Below are 13,831 nucleotides of genomic sequence, written 5' to 3'. Positions count from 1 at the left end.
GGTATTTTTTTTGTACATGCCTACCCTCATCTCTAACACTTGAGGATCAACTTTAGTGGATCTCTAACTAATACCAAAGCACGTCTGAAAGGAAAATTTACTTCTGCAAAACAAAGGCTTTTATTAAATGTGGTGTCCTTGTACCAGAACAGCAGCTGTCCCAGACCAGCAGGACTTCCCAGGCTGAAAATCAAGTTTAGGAACGCTTTTGTTGATGTGCTTGTTGTCCTAATGAACTGCTTTGTGGCTCACTGGCTTTACATCATTCCCACTTTCTCCCTTCAGGATATCTAGCAATGTCTGAGAATTGTCCAGTACCTGGGAAAGAAATAAAAATAGCTTATTTTTACATAAACTGTTTCTCTTATGAGTTCCCTTCAAGTTCAGCTGACCTGCCTTGCAGCAAGAGGAGTTCTCCAGCCCCTACAGTCCCTAATTCCTGGGGATGTATCATCCTCTAACGTTCCTGCAAGAATGTCTGTGGGGGAATTTCTCTGGTTTGTGCCCATATTCTGAATACAAAACACCTTAAGCAATTTATCTGCCTTGGAGCACAAGGCAGAGAACTTCCCAAAGCAGACTGGGTTGAACTTTTGGGGTTTTTTTTGGTTGGTTTGGTTTTTTTTGGGGTTGGTTGGTTGGGTTTCGTTAAGGGAGATGTTGATCCCTGGGCTTTTTAAATCAGTATTGTGTTCAGGTTTCAACTCTGTTCTGCTGTTAAAACTGCACATTTTGGGCTTCTGGCTTCAAGCCAGAACTCAACTCCACAGTGACCTTAAGTCAGAGTAAATCTTTTATTAATTTTCTCCTATTTTTAGCTTACAGTGCACATAATCTAACATCCCTGCTTACTGTGCTCTAGGCCACAAGAGGTTTAGGAGACCTGGCTGCCTGTCCATCTCACCAGTGTAAAATTTTAACATGGTGGACAATTGTAACAGAATGTGATAGCTGGGATCCCAAAGATCATTTTATGTTCTGTGAGCTTGTGGAAATCACTAAGTGGTCAGAGAGGAGCCAAAGGGAAGTGCCCAGCAGGACGAGGTGCTGGTGGGGTCTTGCCATCCTGGAGGAAGGTGGAGTCCTGTGGGGACTGGGGAAAGCAAGGAGTGATCACAAACCAGTGCTGTACATCCCCAGGACAGGAACTCTGTTACTGGTTTCTGTTTGTAGGACACCTGCATCTCCTCCTCACCACCTCTTTATACCTCCTGGGAGTTCCTTTCAATAAACAGGAATTCATTTGTAGGCTGGGGGTGTGACTGGGATCTCAGGTAAGGTTTCTTTTCAAAGGGGCTGTTTGTGTACCTTTACAATGCAATTTTTAAGCTGTTAATTTTTTATGTGAGTTTCCCCCTTCACTTCAAACCATCAGGTCTTGAAGCAGGCTGAGGAAACAGCTCCAGCCTCACCTGAAAAATAACTGTCATGGAAAAGTACTGACTTTGGGAGAGGAAGAGGAGCTGACACAGAGTAGTTGATAATGTTCAAAAAGCAAATGGGAGAAGACAGCAGCTAACAGGGGTTTCCTTCTGGCCCAGACTGCCCTGTCACCAACAGAAGGAAAATTGCTACTTATCTGCAAGTAGTCTGGGAAGATCCTTTTTTAAAAATAAAAAGCTGGTGGGTGTGTAATGCAGAAGCGACTCCAGCTCTGATCCTGTATGTGGGATCAGGCAATCCCTGCCTGGCAGTTTACAAGTCCACAAACAGTGAAAGGGCAGAGCTGTCCCAGGAGCTGAAATGACAGCACCAGTCCTCACACTGTTTGCTCCTTCCCACCTTCTACTGCCCCAACATTTTGACTCTTAATGACATTATTCTATTAAAGATGAAAGAAACTACACTAAATGTTGGGCAGGAAGAGTGTCAGGGCAACAGCTCTATCAGCACTGTTGTTACCTGCATGAATTCATAGGCTTCTGGGTCAGTGTCCTGTCTCTGGTTTCCTCCTTTTCCCCAAACGATGACTGTGAGAGGGTTGCTTTTAGGGGTCTGTTTCAAGGACCACTGTGATGTGTTAGGACAATAAGCTTTGCCCAAAAACAACACCAAAACTAATCCCAATCCAACTCAACCCCCCCCCCCCATGACCAGGGTGTGTGTGCTGGAGCTGGAACCATGTCCCAGGCAGCAGCCAGGGCAGTTGTTTCAGACAGACTGAAGGTGCTGCAGACAGACCTTCAGACAAAACCAGCTCCTGACTTCACAGGATCATGGAACACCCTGAGCTGGAAGGGATCCACAGGGACCATCGAGTCCTGGCCCTGCACAGACACCCCAACAATCCCACGCTGTCCCTCAAGAGTGCTGTCCCAATGCTCATTGAGCTCTGGCAGCCTTGGGGCCTAAACCTCCCCTGACACATTAGGTTGGATCTCAGGAGAAGGCTCTTCCCCCAGAGGGTGGTTGGCACTGACCAGGCTCCCCAGGGCAGTGGGCACAGCCCCAAGGCTGCCAGAGCTCCAGGAGGGTTTGGACAATGCCCTGAGGGACAGGGTGGGATTGTTGGGGTGTCTGTGCAGGGCCAGGGGTTGGACTGGATGATCCCTGTGGGTCCCCTACAGCTCGGCATATTCTGCGATTCTGGATTCCACGATCGCCTCGGGTTGCAGAGAGCAGAGATCGGTGCCTTCCCTCCGCTTCTCAGGAGGATGTTCCCCCGCAGCGGGGTCTCTGCCCGGCCCCGGCACACCCCGCCGTGCAGCCCCTCCGTACCTGCCCGGAGGCCGCCTCGGTCTCGGCGATGGTTCGGTCGATGTTGGCGCGGGCTGCCCGGAGCCCCGCCAGGCTCTCGCTGGTGTCGGCCAAGCGCCGGGCCAGCGCCGCCATCCGCGCCTGCAGCCGGGCCCGCTCCGCCTCCTCCGCCCGGATCCGCCCGCTCAGCTCGTCCCGCCGGGCGCGGAGCTCCGACAGCCCTGCGGGGCGGCACCGACCGTCACACGGGCCCGGCCCGGCCCCCGGCCCTGCCCCGCCCGGCCCCGGCCCCGCTCACCCTCCCGCAGCGCCCGGCGCTGCCCCCGCAGCGCGGCCCCGGCCCCGCTCATCGCCGCTCCGCCCCTTCCTGCGGCCCGGCCCGGCCCGCATGGAGCTCTCGGCCGCCTGGCACACGCTCAGCACCGCGCTGGTGCCGCCCGCCGCCCTGGGGCTGGTGAGGGGGACCGGGGGGCCCTCAGGGGGCCCTGAGCTCCCTCGGCACCCACCCGGAGGGCTCCGGCCTCGGCCCCTCCCCGGCCGGGCCCCTCCGCCCCCGGGCCCGCGGTGCGGGCGGAGCCGCCGGGGCTGAGGGAGGAACGGCCCGAGCCGCCGGGGCTGAGGGAGGAACGGCCCGAGCCGCCGGGGTTCTGCGGGGGGAGAGGGGAAGGGGCGCCTGGGGGTGTGCGGGTGGTGTCTCCCGGGGGCTGTCGGGGTCCAGCCGGCCCCTCTCCCCATCACCCCAGCCAGGAGAGGGATGTGCCCAAAGGGGCGCAGCTTCCCCGGGCCGAGCTGCTGGTCTGCTCCGCTCGCTCCCCGAGGGAGCTGGCATTGGCCAAGGAAGGGTTTTGCCCCAGAGCTTGGCCGTGAGGAAAGGTTTTACCCCAGTACCTGGCCGTGCAGAAGGTTTTTGCCCCACAGTGTGGCGTTTTCAGGCACCCAAGGGTGTCACGCAGCATTCCCTCCAGGATGTGTGTCCTGCAGCAGCCACCAGCAGGGACAGTGATGGATGGATGGATGATGGATGGATGTGTGCGGGTGTGAACCCTGGGAGGTGGGCGCTGGGCTTCCAGCAGTGGGCTGAGACCCTGTCAGGCATCCACCAGGTGCTGTTTGGCAGTAGAGTCCGTGTGTGTGTGTGTTCCATCAAATGCTGAACTCAGTGTTCCCCCTGCCCTTTCCTTTCCAGGCAGCCCCGAGGCCCGAGGCTGCGGGGCCGCTGCAGGATGCGGAGCTCCGGGCAGCCCTGGACGTGCTGCAGTGCTATGACCTGCACTCGGTGGTGGAGGAGTGGTTCATGGAGGTGCTGCAGACAGACCTGCAGGCAAATATCGGCCCTGAGTTCTGGAAGTGCGTCATCCAGTACGAGAACGCGGCCGAGGAGCCCCAGTGCGCCGCGCTCCTCCTGGACGCCTTCAGTCGGCTCAAGAGCCGCCTGGAGCCCTACCTGAACAGCCTGGAGCTCCTGGAGGAGTGGACCAAGGCGGGCCTGCTCCTGGGCACGGGCGCTCAGACGCTGCGAGAGAAGGTGTACACCATGTTCAAGGCTATCCTCTTCTTCACCACCACCAAATCCTTCCAGGAAATGATCCAGCAGTTCTACAGCCGCACTTTCAGGATCTACATGCGGCAGTGGAAGAAGGGAGAGGATGGAACGACCGAGTGTGAGAGCAGCATGAGTGAGACCGAGCAGGAGAGCGACACGGAGGAGGGTGGGGGAGAGGGCTCGCTGTGCCCAGGCTGCAGCAGCAAGAGGGAGCAGTGCTGGTGCCCCGAAGCCATGGAGCAGTTTCAGCAGCTCAATGACATCCTGTAAGTATGTCACGGGGTGGTGGCTGTCACTGGGAACAAGGGAGGGTCTGGATGGGGAGCAGCAGCAGGTTTACTGATCCCTGAGAACCTGAGGAGTTGTGTGTGAGGTCAAGCTGTGTCATGGTACTGGGTAGAGAACCTAACACAGCTGGTTTCCAATTGGTGATTGAACTAGAGCAGATCTTTAGACAGAAGGTTCCTCTCCCTGGATATGAGAATATTTTGCTCTTGCTCTGAGGCCCTCTGACCACAAAGAAACAAACTGGTGGAAGGTGTCCCTGTACAACAGGGGGTTGTACTAGATGATCTTTAAGGTCCCTTTCTACCCCAACCTCTATGAAACTCTTCTAAAAAGCTTTTGATGGCTAGAGAAAAATGTTTGTAAGGACGTTTGGACAGCAGTAGTGTCATGTGTTACATATTCAGTGCATCTCTGTGAGCTATCAGAGCATGTGAACTGAGGCCTCACCTGAGGAGTGTACAGGGGGGAAGGTGCCCTCAGGTTTTAGATTTTCTTCATTTGCTTGTACCTTTGCTCTCACACGCTCCTGATGGGTCCCTCTGTGTCCGTAGGCGCCGGCTGAATTTGCTGGAGAGGGTGAGTGCTGATGCTGTCACCACCATCCTGCACAGGATGATCGAGGAGAGGATGGAGCAGCGGTGCCGGGGGGAGTACGAGCACTCCTTCCTCAATGAGTTCCAGGAGGTGAGGCAGGGCTGTGGGCAGCAAGGGCCCTTCCTTTGGAGATGTGCAGCTGCTGTTGGTTCAGCAGCTCAGGCTTAAAGCAGATTCCACCTGAAAACACCTGGTCCAGGGCTGTGACTTCCACCTTCCCAGGCAGGAAAGGTGGTTTAAACTCTCCATTCTGATTGCTGCTGGAGGGAGAGGTTTGCTCTGACCTGTGCACAGTGGACAGTTGTATTTTACCTTGTCCACAGTAACAAGGGAATTTCTGTGGTTCCAGTTTACAAAATCCACAAGTACCACCTGGCCTGCAGAGGACCCTCCCTCTGTGTAGGTGAACCCACAACTAGAATTTGTGTGGCTGTTTTCTGTTCCCTTCACCGTTCCCCTGTAAAATAAGAAGCGAGGATGGGAGAGGATACTCTGGTATTGATCTCACCAGTGGCCACAAGCAGAATTAAAATCTTTCTTTGCAACTGCCCAGTTGCTTTGCTGTAACCAAATTTTCGTGAGGCTGTTTACCACTATGACCTTAAAATAAAATTCTCTGGGTTATGGCTCTTCCAGGACACAGTCCTGTGCTCTGTGTCCCTCAGTCATGACCTTGCCTTTGCCTGTGTCAGAGAACAAGGTGTGCAGCCAGGTTGCCATACAGGCCAGACCATGGTGGTTGCCCTGGTTCCCTCACTGTTTGCCAGGCCCACTGTTTTTGTTGCCTGCAAACATCAGGAGTCATTTTGTGTTTACTTCCCTTTAGTAGCTCTGCAACACTTTCTTTACTGCACCTCGTATGAAATACTTCTGGATGAGCTGGAGATTGTTTAAGGATATTTTAAGGGCATCAGACAAAATGCAACTGCATTCTGCTCATCAGACATTGCAGAAGGTCCCCTTGCTCCCACCTCTTTGGAAGGGCCAGTGTGTTTGGCCACAGAATATTGGAGCATGTCAGAATTAGGAAGAGACAATTTTAAGAATAAAAGAAAGCACGAGCCTGGCAATCTAAAGGTAAAAATAGGAGAAGTCTGAGACACAGGTTGCTCTGAAAGTACAGGTGCTGAGGGCAAAACCCCTCTGCAGACACCAGCAGCAGCTGCCCGGAGTGTCAGTTTGCAATCAGGCTGTAACAGGAGCACTTGGAGAAGATAAACCATGGGGAAGAATGGATTGGTTTGATAGCAATTGTTTTTTTCAGTTATAGTCCCATCCTTTTGTCCTTTAGGAGAATTCTTTATCAGCTTCTCCACAGTTGTGCCCAGGTCGATGCCCAGGTGTTGGCAGTTCTCAGGTTCATCCTGCCTTGTCATTGGCAGAACTTGTGCATTCCTTCAGTGTTTCCTCAGTTGAGTAGATAATTAAAAATGAGCACCAGCAAAACAGACCTTGGCTTAGCATTTTTCTTTCAGGCTGTCAGAATCTGCTTATATATTTGCCACCATGATGGGAAAAAAACACATTTCTGGGTATTGTAGTTGAACACCTTTGAAATTTGACAATTACACATTTCTCCGTGGAAAATTAAACCTTAAATATAAAAAGATAACCTCCTGATGCTTTCTGTTCAGGTTTTTATTTTATTATTGAGTGACTAGGCTGGTATTTGAGGTTTCAAGTGCCTGAGTTTGGCTGGGTGTCTGTGAGCCCTTGGGATGGCTTGTTTGCTTTTCATTGATTTCAGGAACCATCAAAATTTTGGGCCAAGGGTGGTGTGATGGGCAACTTGATAAATTTCTCATGAATGGGATAGTTCTGCAAATATAGAATGGAGTGGAATTCTGCAAGAATGGAACAGTCTGCAAGTTTTGGAATATACCCTGTCCTTTTTGGAGCCTAGAGCCTGTGCACAGTCCTCAGTCACCCCTTATCTTCTCACACACACCTGCACAGTCCATATCCTGGATCTTTAGTTGAAGTCCCAGTTATTTCAGCTGGGCTTTCTCCAGCTCTAACCCAGGCTGGGATAGATTTGGAGAGCAGCTGAGGGTGATGCTGTCCTTGTTCCTGCTGGCTCTGTTGGCTGCCTCGGGTGGGTTAAGTGTGGGACATGTGTTCACACGTGTGTCTCCCTCTCCTCGTGCAGTGGATTGAGAAGGTGATTGGCTGGCTCAGCAGGGTGTTCCTGCAGGATGGGCCCTTGGCACGCTCCTCCCCAGAAGCCAGCAGCACCCTGAAACGCTGGAGGTGCCACGTCCAGAGGTTCTTCTACCGCATCTACGCCAGCATGCGCATCGAGGAGCTCTTCAGCATCATCCGAGGTAGGGTGGCCCAGCCAGTGCTCATTCACCCTTGGGCTGGGTTTGGGTGGATGATAGAGTTGTCTGCACCCCTTGAGGGGCCACGCTGCCTCCTCGTGCCTCCCCTCGGAGCGTGGCCCTGCTCCTGCTCACTGCTGGCTTTGCAGATTTCCCGGAGTCGAAACCGGCTGTGGAGGACCTCAAGTTCTGCCTGGAAAGGACTAACCAGAGGCAGCAGCTGCTCAGCTCCCTGAAAAGTGCTCTGGAAATGCGACTTCTGCATCCTGGTGGGTTTGACATCCCTGCCTGTGTCCTGACACTGTGGGGAGCATGGGCATGAGCAGGGATCTGCTGGGAGCCAGTCTGGTTTCCTGTTTGGTGAGCGAGAGGCAGTTGCTGTGCCCATGGCACACTCTCCGTGTTCCAGTGGGCATGGGCAGCAGCAGCTCGTTGTATCCCAGCCCCTTTTGGCCTCAGTTTTACAGGAGGGTCAGGAGCTGAGCTAGAAGTTTAACTTTGGTCCAGGTGGGCAAAGGCTTCTTTGCTGTGTGTGGTCTGAGCTCCTGACACCGTGTCAGGGCTCAGCTCTGAGCTCCATTCATGGTTGGATCTGTTTTCTCAGACATTCTCAGATCTCTCCTGTTGCCTGGGGCAGCAGGGCAGGAATGCTTTCTCCTCTGACACCATGGGTCAAACAGAGGGTTTGGACCATCCAAGCCCTTAGTCTGTGCTTCAGGGCTCTGACTCCCTCTGCTCTCCTCTCTAGGAGTGAACACATCCGACATCATCACTCTCTATATCTCGGCCATCAAGGCCTTGCGGGAGCTGGATCCTTCCATGGTTATCCTGGAGGTTGCCTGTGAGCCCATCAGGAAGTATCTGAGGTAAGAGGTGTGCTGGGCAGTCTGACACATCCCTGTTCCCTCCCCCCCCTTCACTTGCTCCGTGTCTCTTGCCCTTGGCAGGACTCGGGATGACACGGTGCGGCAGATCGTGGCCGGTCTCACCGGGGACGCTGAGGGCTCCGGTGACCTGGCAAACGAGCTCTCCAAAGCTGACCCAGTGACCCTGGAGAACGGCCAGGAGAGTGATGATGACATCTCAGAGCCAGGGGACTGGGTTCCTGACCCGGTTGATGCAGATCCAGGTGTGATGCCAAGCTCAGGAGTCCTGGCAGCCTGGGGGGCTGAATTCAGAGGGCCAGCTTGTTTGCTGGGCCTCCTTTGCTGGGCCTCCCAGCCCCTCTGCTGGGCTGGGGCAGGTCTCTGTTAATCTCCCACTGTTGTCTGCTGGATTCCAATAGGAAAATCGAGCTCCAAGCGTCGTTCCTCAGACATCATCAGCCTGCTGGTGAGCATCTATGGCAGCAAGGACCTGTTCATCAACGAGTACCGCACGCTTCTGGCCGACCGGCTGCTGCATCAGTTCAACTACAGTGCTGAGAGGTGAGGCCTCACTGCCCAGCCCCAGGGTTTCTCATGGAAAAATCACCTGGGTTTTCTTCTCTGTGCTGTCCAAAGGATAACACCTTCAGACCTCAGTCCTGTCAATGGCTGTTTGTGGAGCCAGGAATGTCTTTGGCCATTTCTTCTGCAGCTCTGTGTCTAGAATTCCATGTGCTCGACTCTTCTCGGGCTGCTTCCTGCCCAGTCCTGCCCTTGGCTTGTGCTAATGCAGCAGTGTGTAGGAAATTGGAGGCACACACACCCTCTTAGCTCCATCCCACATGTTGTGGTGGCCCTCCCAAATGGAAGGGATAGGAAGGTCTGTGTTTCTGAAACACAGGGAGTTCCACCCGAACATGAGCAAGAACTTCTTTACTGTGAGGTGACTGAGCACTGGAACAGGCTGCACAGAGAGTGTGTGGGGTCTCCTTCCCTGCAGATATTCCAAATCCATCTGGACACAGTCCTGAGTGACTGCTCCAGGTGACCCTGCTTGAGCAGCAAGGTCAGACTGGGTGACCTTCCATCCTGAACCATTCTGGGATTCGGTCTTCAAAAAGCTGCTGGCTTAGAAGAGGTGCCTTTCCTCACTTGGGTCCTGGGAGCCATCCTGGTCCCATAATGTGCCTTGCAAGGCTTCCTAGGAACGAGCACCCTTGTGCCAGGACCCCCTTTTTTTGGCTGTCTGGCAAGGGGTGGAGGCCAAGCCAGGCTTGTCCATCCCAGGGACCCGTGTCTGACCCGTTGTGTCTCTTGCCAGGGAAATTCGCAACGTGGAGCTGCTGAAGCTGCGGTTTGGTGAAGCACAGATGCACTTTTGTGAAGTCATGTTAAAAGTAACTTCCTTTTTTATTTTTAAATTCAAGTCCAGGGTGTTTGAGCCCATTGGGGAAGAGGAGGGACTTGAGGAGTGTCACAAAAAGAGTCTTTTAGGAAAGTAGGGGCCCCAGAAAGCCAGTGAGGGGGCTCATTTGTGACAGGCAGAAGTGCTTTGAAATCATATCTGGTTTTTAAGCTCTGTGGGTTGGATTGTCAACTCTGGGCAATGGTTGCTCTGGTGCTGTTGTCTCTTCTGCCCTTCCCACAGTAGAGTATCCTGGCATTGAAGAGCTGGGCTCTTCCAGCTCCTCTGGGGTTGGGACTCTGGAGTTTGATTCCCTTGGAGCACTATAGGAAGAACACAGGCCTGGAGGAACTCCAGTGAAGGCTTGTGAGGAGTTGTGAGCCCTCTCTCAAATGTTTCTGAGTGTGTAGCCTCATAGTCTTTCTGGTAGACACACGTGATCGTGTCCTTTCCAGTTTCCCCATTGTCATTTGGGCACAACACTATTCCCCTTGTTTAAGCTTCTTCACTAAGGATTAGCAATGACTTGGAAGAGAAGGAGCCACCTCAGGTTCCTCTGGCTGTTCCAGGACATGGCTGACTCGCGGCGCATCAATGCCAACATTCGGGATGAGGAGGAGAAGCTCCCGGAGGAGGAGAGGCCCCCGTTCAGCCTCGTCGCCGTTATCCTGTCCAGTGAGTTCTGGCCACCGCTGAAAGAGGAGAAGCTGGAACTTCCAGAGCAGATCAAGGAAGCCATGGAAGCCTATTCCAAGAAGTATGAGAAGTTAAAGGTGAGGCCACCTTAACCCTCCTTTAAAAAGCTGGTCAGATTTTGTTACATAGTGTGGTTTTGGCAAAGTGCCCTTTGCCATTCTCTAGACTGTAGCTGTTAGTTTGCCCACGCCTTTACAGTGACATTCACAGTAACCCAGCACTTAGTGGTTCCTCCTGGGAGATCTGCTGTGAGTGGCTGCTTCCCCCTTTTCCAGGCCATGAGGACCCTGAACTGGAAGTACCACCTGGGGCTGGTGAGCCTGGATGTGGAGCTGGCTGATCGCACCCTGTCCCTCTCCGTCTCTCCCGTTCACGCCGCCATCATTCTGCACTTCCAGACCAGGAGTGAGTGCTGTGCCACCCCTGTCTGTGTGCTTCCATGGGTGGGAAGGCCACGTTCCTCGGGTGGCTGAAGGCTCTGAGAGCCCTGGCAGCAGGACCCAGACTTGGTCCATGGGCTTGGATCTAGCCCAGGGCTCAGCCAGGTCTCCATCACCCATCAGGGCTGCAGCTCCTCACCCTTCTGCTTTGGGCAGTGGCTGCACACAGCTGCTTGTTCCTGCCAGTGCCTCCCCAGCCTCTGACCCAGTCCTGGCATGCTGGAGCGTGGGCAGGTGTCCTGTTCTCTTCTCCTCTCTGATCTCTCTGGTCTCTGCAGGCACCTGGACGCTGACAGAGCTGAGTGAGGTGCTCAAGGTGCCCGTGACGTCGCTGAAGCGCAAGATGACGCTGTGGCTGCAGCAGGGTGTCCTGAGGGAAGAGCCTGAGGGCACCTTCACTGTGATCGAGGAGGAGCAGAAGGACCAGGTGGAGAAGGTTGTTCTGATCGACAGTGACGAGGAGGGGGACTCTGCCATGGCCTCACAGGCCGACCAGAAGGAGGAGGAGCTGCAGGTACCTGGCCCTGTGTCTCGGCTGCTTGTGGAGCTGATGGGATGATGCAAAGTCCTGTTTGATATCTTTATTCAGTCCTGTTTGATATCTTTATTGATGATCTGGATGAGGGGATCGAGTCTACCCATAGAAAATTTGCAGATGACACCAAGTTGGAGCACAAGTGCTGTGAGGAGAGGCTGAGGGAGCTGGAGGGGCTCAGCCTGGACAGGAGGAGGCTCAGGGGAGACCTTCTCACTCTCTGCAACTCCCTGACAGGAGGGGGGAGCCGAGGGGGGTCGGGCTCTGCTGCCAGGAACCAGCAGCAGGACAAGAGGGCACAGCCTTGAGCTGCCCCAGGGCAGGTTTAGGTGGGACATTGGGCAGAAGTTGTTTGCAGAGAGAGGGATCAGCCCTTGGAATGGGCTGCCCAGGGAGGGGGTGGAGTCCCCATCCCTGGAGGTGTTTGAGCAGAGCCTGGATGTGGCATCAGTGCCATGGTCTGGGTGACAAGGTGGGGTTGGGTCACAGGTTGGACTTGATGATCTCAGAGGTCTTTTCCAACCTTGTTGATTCTGGGATTCTGTTAAAAAACCTGTAGGTTTGGGTTTGGGGAGTCTGATTTAAGATGATGGATTCAATTTGCACTTTGGATTTGCATTTTCCACTGCAAGTGGCTGAGTCCAGCCAAGAGGGTTTGGGTTTTGAAGTGGGCATCCTTGGTTAAGGCTCACTGGTGCAGGTGCTGGATTGCAGCCTTCCCTCCAGACAAGTGTCTGGCTGCTGAGTCAGGGAACCACTTGGACATCTCTAGGTCTCTTTTTTTCAGTTTAAAAAAAGAAAAAATCTGAGACATGATTTCATATTTGCAAATGGTCATAACTTGTTTGGATACACCCCAGCACTTCTGGCTGCCCAGAAGGCTTACCCAGCACTAACAGCTGGATCTCTGCCTTCTCTGTGTTGTGGTTCCTGGACACTTCCAGTGCCTTTCCTGCCTGTGAATCATGTTTTGTGTGTTGTGCAACACTGGGGTGTCATACTGGTGTTCATCCACGGAGGGTCATGCTTGTGCTGCACGTCAGATCCTGCTTTACAGGATCACAGAGTCATCAAGATTGGAAGAAACCTTCAGGATTATCTAGTCCAACTTTCTAGCTCTGTGTCTTTGGATATCCAAGCTGCTGTTCTTGGATATTCCCTGTTTAAAGACCACATACTCATGGCTGAAGGCAGAACTTCCTGCCAGCTACAGCCCTGCCCTGCCTTTGGGATATGGGATATTTGCTTCATGGTGGAGGTGTCAGTGTGACTCACTGTTGCTCGTGTCCCTCTGCAGCTGTTCTGGACGTACATCCAGGCCATGCTGACCAATCTGGAGAGCCTGTCCCTGGAGAGGATTCACAGCATGCTGAAGATGTTTGTGATGACAGGCCCCGTGGTGACCGAGATCGATATCCAGGAGCTGCAGGGTTTCCTCCAGAAGAAGGTCCGGGACCAGCAGCTCATCTTCTCAGGAGGGGTCTATCGCCTGCCCAAGAACTGCAACTAGACTGGCAGTGTCCCTGCTGCCCCCTCACCACCCTGCCCTGTGCCTGTGCTCCACTCTGGAGTGTCACCAGAGTGTCACCAGCTCTTGTTGTCCTGCTGGGGGGTTTCTGTGCTCTGAGGGTTTGCTGTGCCCTCTTCCCCACACGGGGGTCGTTTTCCACAGCAGCAGCCTGGGCTGTGCCCCCCACAACCTCTGGGCCTGCTCCCCACATTCCTTCCTGCTGAATGTCAGTGCCTGGGCCCACTTCACTGGTTAATAAAGAACAGCAGTCTTCTTTTTCAATGGTGCCAATTCTTTGCTTTCCTCTTGGCATCAGCCAAGGGCAGGCAGGAAACTCCCCAGTCTGCTGGGCACCAGCTCCCTTTCCTTGGGTCTCCATCTGCAGCCCCAGGAGGTTTTGGGAGGGGGCTGTTGGCTCCAGCTGCTGTCTGGGGCTCTGTGTGTGGCTAAAGCAGTGTCTTGCAGCCGGGTGTGATGAGCAAGACCCTGCCCAAAAGCAAGTGTTGGTGCTGTCTCCTCTGGCTGAGGGAGTGGGGACAACTCCAGGGTCCCCTTGTCTGGGACTCTTAAATTGTGTGGAATAGTTTTATTGGGGGATGAAGAATGCTTCAGAGGGATGAGATGGAGCAGTTCTTCAGGGCAAGCTGGTTAGTCCTGGAGAAAAGTCAGTGGCTTATCCAGGCACTGGCAGGATTGCTCTGCCATGGCACGGATACCTGTGTGTCTCCCAGCACTGTGGAGCTGCCCTGGGGCACATCCTCCTGGTGAGCTTCAGAGTTGCACCACTGAGACCCACGAGGCAGTTGGATGGGATAATCCCTGAGCCCCTGGTTAAACATCCTGCCCCCCACCCGGGTATGGAGCTGTGGGTTTCAGGGCTGTATTCCAACCCCACTCTGTAGTGTTCAGGCTTCCTCAGTCCTGAGTTTTGCTCAT

The 13,831-nt window shown here is 54.0% G+C and overlaps 2 protein-coding genes and 1 long non-coding RNA gene across 3 annotated transcripts; 1 reads left to right on the top strand and 2 right to left on the bottom strand.

The window, feature by feature from the left end:
* Positions 1-96: 96 nt before the first annotated feature.
* On the bottom strand, positions 97-3,047 carry LOC113950271 (13 kDa deflagellation-inducible protein-like). The gene is given in 4 exon segments (XM_027649922.1): positions 97-264; positions 267-318; positions 2,719-2,918; positions 2,996-3,047. Coding segments are annotated over 4 exon segments (372 nt in total). The 3' UTR covers positions 97-196.
* LOC113950272 lies at positions 597-2,301 on the bottom strand. The gene is made up of 2 exons (XR_003528701.1): positions 1,309-2,301; positions 597-1,221 (listed from the first exon to the last, which is right to left on the bottom strand). It is a non-coding gene; the product is annotated as an uncharacterized LOC113950272 (long non-coding RNA).
* A 28-nt stretch (positions 3,048-3,075) lies between the features above and the next one.
* Positions 3,076-13,177, top strand: ANAPC2 (anaphase promoting complex subunit 2). The gene is made up of 13 exons (XM_027649918.1): positions 3,076-3,151; positions 3,884-4,506; positions 5,080-5,212; positions 7,272-7,446; positions 7,593-7,712; positions 8,192-8,309; positions 8,391-8,572; positions 8,729-8,870; positions 9,631-9,706; positions 10,284-10,487; positions 10,686-10,815; positions 11,129-11,364; positions 12,683-13,177. The coding sequence occupies exons 1-13, from the start codon at positions 3,086-3,088 to the stop codon at positions 12,893-12,895; spliced, it is 2,418 nt and encodes an 805-aa protein (XP_027505719.1). The 5' UTR covers positions 3,076-3,085; the 3' UTR covers positions 12,896-13,177.
* Positions 13,178-13,831: the final 654 nt, after the last annotated feature.

The sequence above is a fragment of the Corapipo altera genome, unplaced genomic scaffold (assembly GCF_003945725.1).
Source record: "Corapipo altera isolate COAL_440 unplaced genomic scaffold, ASM394572v1 268, whole genome shotgun sequence".
Lineage (NCBI taxonomy): Eukaryota > Metazoa > Chordata > Aves > Passeriformes > Pipridae > Corapipo > Corapipo altera.
Note: the sequence above shows the minus strand (reverse complement) of the source record. Positions and strands in the feature narration are given on the sequence as shown.